Source organism: Anser brachyrhynchus, assembly GCF_964034855.1.
Source record: "Anser brachyrhynchus genome assembly, chromosome: 2".
NCBI lineage: Eukaryota > Metazoa > Chordata > Aves > Anseriformes > Anatidae > Anser > Anser brachyrhynchus.
Window position 1 is genome coordinate 82,421,227 of NC_137695.1, and position 9,288 is coordinate 82,430,514.

At 37.6% G+C, this 9,288-nt stretch overlaps 1 protein-coding gene across 5 annotated transcripts in view; it reads left to right on the top strand.

Annotated features, from left to right (window-relative positions):
* The window catches only part of EXOC2 (exocyst complex component 2), a 131,958-nt gene extending 124,772 nt beyond the window's left edge, over positions 1 to 7,186 (top strand). For all 5 annotated transcript variants that reach the window (XM_080582254.1, XM_080582252.1, XM_080582253.1 and 2 more), the window contains 3 exons: positions 1,582 to 1,643; positions 3,463 to 3,522; positions 5,755 to 7,186. In XM_080582254.1, the coding sequence (XP_080438380.1) occupies positions 1,582 to 1,643; positions 3,463 to 3,522; positions 5,755 to 5,848 (216 nt within the window). In that variant the 3' untranslated portion in view covers positions 5,849 to 7,186. The remainder of the gene's footprint in view (positions 1 to 1,581; positions 1,644 to 3,462; positions 3,523 to 5,754) is intronic.
* The last annotated feature ends 2,102 nt before the right edge of the window (positions 7,187 to 9,288 follow it).

Here is a 9,288-nt window from a genome sequence, read left to right on the forward strand (position 1 = left end):
AGGTGACCCGCTCTATGAACTTGCTGCCTAAACCCATAACTGGAAGGATTTTCTCTCCCTTCTGCAAATTTCTCACTCATGGTCCTTTTCTGTTCCTCTGAACATGGAAAATCCTATGTCACTCAAGGCAGGAAACAGCAGTATGAGAGTGATCTGGGCCTGGGTCAGCCTGGTCAAGAGAGACCTGTTCCTTAAGAGAAGCCTAAATCTGTATACCCATGTCAGATGATCCATACTTTCACAGTGTTTGTCCATACACCATGTTTATTTAGTCTGTGATGCCTGAGAACGTGACGCTGTCCCATGGTACTGGGGTTGGATTTGATCTTTGTGGGTCCCTTCCAATTTGGGATATTCTACTGCTGCTTCCTAAAATGTAGGAAAGACTACAGAACCTTATATGTAGAACTTCAAGAACTCCCAGACTGTTCAGTTTGGAGCACCATACAGAAAAGGTGAAACATTCTGTGGTGAGCAAAGCATTCCTTATGGGTATGAAATTGGTGGGTAGCTATGTCATGTTTTGTGTGAGATTTCTGGCACAAAAAAAATCAAATGCGTAAATCTCTGCTGGCTTCCTACCTAGGGGAGAGGTAAGGAGAAGACATAAAAGCCAAATGCTTTCATTAGAATCAGAATTAGATGTCTTATGTTATATTATAAAAAGTTTTGTTTTGGAAAAGTAATGTCATATTAATTTGTTCTAAATGTAGATCTCTTTCCGTAATGACTAGCTGGATTAAATTGTACCTTGGTGAATAAGAACTGAATCTGAATTTGGATGAAGTTCAATTTATAATTTAAATGAAAAAGCTATAGTATTGACCACATTCAGAATGTTTGTTTCACATAAAAAATCTGAGTGAATATTTTTCAAAGACTAAAGGAAGATTTGTGAACTTGGTTTAATCCTGGAGTTCATTCTCCACTATTAGGTATGGTAGAGAATGAACTAGGTGAAAATCAATACCTAGACATACAGTACCATGCAGGAGTAAAATCCCCAAGCTTGTGTGCCCACCAGGTGACAGACAAGAAGCAGAGCACAACCATTCTACTTCCTCATCTGATGGAAAAAAAATAAATAAATTCAACAGCAAAACCAAGAATAAGATGTGCATTGACAGACTTTCGTATTCTCGTGTTTCCTTCCTCCCTGGACAAGCCAGGCTGTGAGAAGTAAAGCTCACTATTAAAAAAATAAAAAAGAAGCATACCCTATCGAGGTAGTGTCCCTTTCTCTGTCTGTAACAGAACAGAAAAGATGGAGCAGAATTAAAAGTTTTATTACTGTTACTGAGAGACGAAACAATGTTTTCAGACTGCTACATAGTGACCGCGCAAACAGTTTGACTTGTATGAAAGTATGAAAAATATGAAATTGTTCCTTTTAGCACTCTCCTAACTGATATAGCAGCATGGCAACCAAAAATACAGGAAACAAACCCTTAGAAGTCAAGGCTGCTTACCACTGCAGCATGCACTAGTATTTGCTTCTAAAAAAGATGAAGCTTTGGGATACTGGTATTCTGATCAAAGGACATTGTCTCAGTGTTTCAGTATTTGTATTTCTGTCTTTAGGCAAGACTTGAAATCTGTGCATTGAGGGATACAGTGGCCATATATCTAACACCTGAGAGCAAGTAAGTTGTGCTGTATTTTCTATTGTTTCAATGTAGTGGAGTCCTTGGTAAACATGCAAAAACACATGGTGTAAATTAAGGATTTTCAAGAGATTGATACAAATAGAATATGTAATGTATTACATGTATATGGGGGAAATTGACACTACTATGGCTTTATCAGTTGATTTTTTTTTTAATTTAAATTGATGACACAGACTAGGTATTCCCCACTCTTACCAAAGTGGGGGGTGGAGGGACGACGACTCTTACTTAAGCTGCTGAGGAAAATGTTGCGAAGGCAAAAGCAGTTGCCACTGAGTTTCATCCATTTTTTTTACAGAAGTCCCATAAAGCACACCACAGAGAGTCTGCCATAGACTTCAAAGAGGCTACAGAACCAGACACCAGCAGGATCCCCTTAAAGGGACATGGAGAATTAGGGTTCTCCACAAGCTTGTACATTACCCTACTCCTTTTCCACACACCTCATAGACGAGAGTGAATTCAGCTTCACCCTGTCTATTAGAATGAAAAGCTTCCAGCAATGTATCATTTCTTAGGGAGGTGAAAGACCACAGATAAACAGTGGGGGACATACTCATGCATATGCTAATATAAAGGGAGAAAGAAAAACATTAGCAGCATCAGTGGTTGATGTAGTCAAGACACGTAAAAACACAAAAAAAAATGTGGTAGCTGTCAGCAGTTTTGAGTAAAGTTCATTGATTGAAATTTCTAGTTGAGTATATATGGGGCTGGGTGTGTCCGTTCATTATTTTCGATTACCTACACTTTTGTTAGGATTGGCATTACCCATTCCCACAGATTGTGATTTGGTCCTCTCAACCGACCAATATTTTGTAGGAGACATTGCAGGGCTTAAGGCACTGATGTGTCTTCACGTCACTGCTGATGGTATTCTGTGATGTCACTGCATTCAGTTTCAAGACTTGCTTCCTTGTACTGTGCATCTGATAGTGATGAAGACCTAAATGTGAACTGTTTGGCACCAGCTTATATTGGATAAAATGGAATTGCTATTGTTTCTGAGCAGCATGGGAGCAAATCAGAGTGAACCATGAAAGCTGGAGCTTCATAGATGCCTTTTTATTCCTAGTTCCTTCACTAGCAGTAGATGCCACAAGCCACCATATTAATATTAATTCTGCTGAGAGAAGGTTGTACCCATCTGTGCAGGAGTTGCATCATTCCCTGCATGTCTGTTTCATGTTGCCCGGAGGGGTGTGCAACCCCCATCCTTGGAGATACTCAAAACTTGACTTGGCCCCAAGAAACCTTCAGTAATGTCGGTTATCGCTGGTTTGAGGTGGGGGTTGGACCAGAAGACCTCCAGAGGTCCCTTTCAGCCTCAATTATTCTATGATTCTGTGTTAGCACAATGCAAATCTCTGTAGGCCCCCTTCTCCAGGGGGGAGTGCAGTGACTTATCAACTGACCATAGAAAGCCAAAATCAACCTTATATCTGTGCTTCACACTCTGATGCTCACTTAGTTCTAGGCAGAAGGCAGGCTGGCAAACTACCTCTAATTCTTGGAGGGTCCAGAAAGTCAGATTCAGTCTTAAATCAGCAGCTGATTGAACATTTCTTGTTGGTGTATGTTGTACATCACATCAGGAGTGCTGCGGGACCTACTTGGGCCCGTGGCCACTTTCTATATAATTTGCACATGAATGTCAGGTGTCAAGTTGACATTTTGTTAATTTATTGAAACGAAGCATGGCTAAAATATAGTACATTTCTACGAAAATTATAGAGAGAAGCTGAAAGTTGAGACTTCTACCAGGGGAATATGAGTATTTTTGTTTTCCTTACAGCTCAAGCTTTAAGCAAGCTTTGGAAGCCTTGCCTCAGCTCTCGAGTGGAACTGACAAAAAGTGAGTATACTGCACCTTCTTGTTCTTCTTATGCTCTATGGAGCCATTGCTTTTTACTCTTGTATCAGAGCTTTGCTAGAAGAGGGTTAACCTTTGCTATATTTGACCTTTCAAAATTACAAAGTAGAAGCCTCTTTGGACAGAGTTAAGAATAATATAAATCCTTATTCCTTGTGGCCTATTAAGTTATACAGAGGAACCGAGCTGATGACTTTGTGGTCATGACTTTGTGATGATATGTCTCCCCCATTCTAGCCTTATCAGTTCAACATAGCTTTGTATTTATTTTATAATTTCAGTCCATTTTAGCCTTCCATGCTAATCTTAGTTTCTGTGAGGTCCATTGTCTTGTCTTAGTGAATTTAGCAGCAGTAAAGAAAATGACCAAGGAACAAATCCAAGTTTTTGCCAGCTGATATTTGGGCAATTCTCAAAACTGGCTTGTTTCATTTTAGAAACAAATAAGAAGTTTCTGTTGTTCTTTCTTAACATCAGGAGGCGGCCTTTTGGGTTCTTTCTTCCCCAACATAGCAAACTTTGACAACCAAGCTGCTGTGTCGCACTGAACCTAGTATTTGGTAGCCTATTTTATAAGCATAGCTTAATAAAGAGCTGGTATGGTAAAACACGGACAGGTTTGTAATGAGTATATTAGTATAAATATAGCTGTTTTGAACTTGAGGTTGCTATTACGGTACTTTTAGGAACTGAACTTCATCAAATCAGCCTGCACTTAACATTCAGAATTTAGAATATTCCGTAGACAAAAGTAGACCCTGTTTGTGCAGCCCATACAAACTGCCTTCTCTCTGTTCAAACCTACTCTTCACCAGCCACAAGAAGTCTCAAGATACCCCCTTGCCTTACTTGGGTCTTTTGCTTTATTAAAGATAAGAATCAGTTTTGAGATAGCTCTTTCAACTCAGACTTTCCGAAACACCTGTAGGGTTGGGGGTTTTTTGACTTGGTCACAAGTGTGTGAGTTTTTGTAGGACAGATGAGAATCAAGAACTGCATCATTTTTACATCTATCTCAGAGTTCTGAGCCTTAGACAGCATAAAATTTGTTCTGTTTCTCAGGTTTCTATATGACAATTGTCATCATTCCACACTGGCCATTATAATCTACATATATATTTGTTTAAAATAACACACATTTATGCACTAATTTAGAGATGTTTGTTTCAGTTTATTCAGTCATTACTGTGATACTAAATGATGAATGTGGCCATAGGCATCTTCCAGAGGGCTTGCTGAGGAAGCAGATACCAATTTTGTGGTTCAAGTTGTTGTTCGTGGTATTTTTGTAATGTTCAAGTATAATTTCTTCTGTTACTGGCTGTTCAGTAATCACGGCTTGCCAAAAAGTTGCAGTGATGCATGTCTGCCCTATCTAGCTTGTTTTTGAAATAGAGCAGAAAGTTTGGAGAACATTTTCATCCCTAGAATACAAGGAACATAAAGCATACAGAAAAGGCTGTAAAACTTTGTAACAGATCTCCACTGCTACAATAAATATCTCCTACAATAGAACCATTGACATCCTTGGTCCTAAACCTGTAGTCAGGTTTATAATAAGTATCATCCATTGCACCAAGTATCCTCTTGGCAACGAACTATTGCTATGCTACAAACTGAACTCATACTTATTTCGTTATCTATAAAGGACAAAAACATACGTTTGCCAGTGAATTAATATTTCTCCTGGAACAGCCATTTTATTTCTGATCCTTTAGCCATAATCTTTAAGAGAAGACTATGGAATACCTCTCAAAGACAAGTTCAAGAACTCACATTCCGAATTCAGCTGCAAGCTAAAAGCCATAGCCTTTATCAAGGCTTATCAAGGGATACTGGTTTTATGGCACATAGTCTGAAAGTTTCCTTACAGCAGTATCTTATGACCCTCTCTACCAGCCCTTTTGCCACTGTGTTATAAATTTATGTTTCTCTAAGGACAATGGTATTTATGTGGAAGGAAAGGCATATAAAGGCCTATTTTATAACCTTGATAAGATCTCTGTGGCTAAGTCTCCCTCTTATCACAGATCATCCCAACACAGTTGGTATATTTCTAAGTATCTGTAAGATTCAGATATTTAAACTAGATCTAATTTAGGCCCTTTATTTACACAGGCAATGTATTTGAAGTCACAGACAGAATAACCAAAACTTCTGGTAATTGTTCCCTTTTCAGAATCAGCCAAAATTGTAAATATTTTCCTTTCATAGGTTATTAGAAGAGCTGCTAAACAAGTTTAAAAGCAGCATGCACTTGCAGCTGACCTGTTTTCAAGCTTCTTCATCAGTGATGATGAAAACATAGACATCGACGCAATGCAGGCAACTCAATAGATGAATGCCGATAGACGTCACCCATGTTTCTGTACTTCATCAGTTCCCTTGAGGACTGAGGAAATCAAAAGGAATTTCATTGAAAAAGAAGTTATGAGATCCAACCCTTTGAGTAATGGTATGAGGTATCCTGCTGAGTGAGAGTTCTGGTTGTAAATATCTTGACAAAATGTTTTTCTGTCTACTGTATTTCATTCTGTGGAGGGGACTAAGCCAGTTTTGTTTACATACGCTCTTCTTGGCTATATGTTTGTGAAAAAACATTTATTTATGTGCTGCAATCTCAGTTTCATTTGTTAAAAATACGTTGAAATATATTTTTAGCAACTGTTGCCTTAAATTTAAGTATTACACATGCTGTTCACTATGTCAGTTTCTTTCTAGGTGTAGAGCAATGCTGATGTAACTGGAAGACTCAGCTTCTGTGAACTATTGAGAATTATGCAATAAACATTACTACCTACAGATCCCTAAATAAGTATTCATATGCAATGTGCTGAAGGACACTACTTTCTTTGCATTTAAAATTATTACTTTTTTTCTCCTATGATCTACAATTTTAGTGTTCATTAAATCTGATTTTTGGGAGGCTTTTATTTTCTTATTTCTTTGCTAATTGAACAGATCTTCCTGTCCGTTTAGTTTCTCCCTTCATTTGAGTATTGGTGTTAAACCCTTCACAACTGAAATAAGCTTTCCTTTCATTGGCAATTAACAATTAATTAAAAGTGCTCTGAGTTTGAGATTAGTAGATGCTTTAAAAGTATGTTTAAGCTAAATATCCTTTGGTATTAAGGAACAGAACAGTAACTACTTCTGACTATGTGCCAGGCTAAGGAGGAGCGCAATTTGCCATTGGTTTTGTTGCTTCCTTCTCACTCTTCTCATCTTTCATCATTCTTACCGTCTTACTATCACTGTCTTCCTCTTCTCTCTTGTTAGTCAGTCCTCTTTTCACCACCATTAAATTTGTTTGGAAGTGAATAGGGGTTCAGGAGGCAAGAACAGTTTTGCTGCCATTACTTTATCGTTACACAAAAGTCAAGAGCTGTCTTCCCAATGAACAGTCAAGACCAGATTTGACTGTGACTTTCATTTGGGGACTTAAAAACTGTGGGAAGCTGTAAGAGAGAGCAACTAATATAAAGTGGTCTTGTTTTGGCGGGTGAGGGATGGGTTTGATTTTATACCTGAAAACCACACATTAATTAAATCATGAAGTAATGATGTATTCTTTCTGTACTTGCAGCCATTTGGGGTATGACTTTTTGGAAATTGTGCATTAAATTTTCAAACATTTTTTGTCAGCTTTTTGCTTTTGCTAGTCCAGTTACATGCTTTAAAAATATAGCATACAGTTCCAGTAATTACGAAATACTACAAAAAATAACTCAATGCACATGTATTGTGGGTACATAGTAATAGTGTGTTGAATAGAAGTTTAAAACTGCAAGTGTATGTCATTATTGGCTTAAGAAAGAAAGTTGTTAAACATCTGAGCAATGTTGTTTTGTTTAATGTTGTCAATTCCAAGCTTGTCGTAGTCTCAGCTTCTGATACTAACTGAAATAATCATTCAGTTAGTTCAGTCTGTAAAGCAGTTAGCTTCAGAATAATAAAATATTAAGAAAAAAATGTTCATATTTTTTTCTTGAATCCCTTGCTTTCCAAGAGATATGATTTTCTAATGATTTTTGCCAGCATCTACATTTTCTACATTTGTATCAGGCATGTTTATAAGTATGGAAAACATAATTTGTTGTCCGTACTGACATAATACAGGTTCAGGCATTTATTTACTGTAACACTGTTCTCTTGTCTTCTGTTGCAACAGTTTGTTGCTTGCCTTTAAAACCCGAAATAAGTCATGTGCTTGTGTTTAGTTGCTTTTCTTAAATAATGCTTCAGAACAGGTCATTGATAACCAAACAAGAACAATGTATAAGGGATCAAATACTTGAATTCAGCCTGATATGAGATAAATGCCGACAGTCATGTCAGAGCACTGGGTTCCATTAATCCAGCTGGAGGAATTAAATAAGCCAGTGAGGATCATGCAGCAACAAAATGTGTTGAAGTCCATTTGTGTGGAAGGAGAGTTGGGACTGTCAAGACTTCATAGCTGAGGTACAGCATGCTACAGTTCCTCTAAAGGGGTTACAAAAAAAAAACAAGAAGTGGTCAGTGTGGCTTTGCAAAAAAAAAATAAAAAAATTCAAAGATACAATAAGGTTTAAAAAAAATAGTATTGGAAGTGGAAAAAGATAGGGAGACCACACTAAAATACACAATGAGGGCTCGCAGAGAAAAGGGAGGCAGCAAGGAAATTAAAGTAACAGAAGTGAAAGGCTCTGACATTTAAAGCAAAGGTAAGTGCTGAAAACAGTACAAGAGAGAGTGAATTATTACATGAACTTTGAACTTCTAGAAAACCTAATATCAATTCATACTGGAAAAAAAAAAAGAGACACTGAAATGGAAACCTGGAAAGCTTTATTTCTCGTTTAAAAGAAAAACTTAGGAAGTAATAAGGTTGTAAAACATGTCTTGCTAAAAATAGGTAAAGACTTATGGGAAAATTCAACCACAATATATTGCATTGGGATATTCAGCCTCTGGAGATGTTGAGGCATTCTCCTGTTACTGTATTTTTGAACATTTATTTTGAGTAGTCATGAGGAGTTCAGGATGTAAGCAAAGAAGTAATAAAAAACAAATGCAGTATCAATGTAATGAAATGGGAAGGGGAGGAGGTGGCAGCAGAAAAAAAATATTTAAATCCATCAGTAAAATGAAAGAAAAATTAGAGGAAAAATCATTACATTCCATACATGGATGGTAACTTAATGAAACAGATAAGTAACACAAAATATGAAGAAATACTGCCGCTTTTCACTCACAAAACATTTCTTTTTTTAAACTGATATTGTTTGGAAAATATGTTTATGGAATGTACTGATAGTGCATCGTCATCCAAGTTAAACACTTTCTTAAAACTTTTTAAAAGCAATTTAGAGAACTTAAAAAGAACTGCAGTCCTGCTAAGTTTCATGCACGTGCTGAATTTCAAGCCCATGAGTAGATGTGAGACTTCTTGCTCAGATCTCCTTCAAATGTTTAACACGTATGCCCACCATTGGATCAGGTAAGGAAGGCAAGGTAAGGAGGATCAGGGAAGATGTATTCTGTGCCTTAAACCCCTTGCATCTTCCTCCAGTTGCATAAAAAGAACAGGGGCTCAAACCATTTGAATTTCACTGTATGACAGCGGAGAAGGAAATGAGAAATCTGTGCTTGGAGTGCTGCAGGGTTGTGCTTTGTAGGGGCACTTCTGGCTGGAGCAGTGATGTGTGACTGTTGGCTTGTAAAAGCAGGTTGTCTGCCAGCCTCAGCCAAAGCTATGGCATCTCC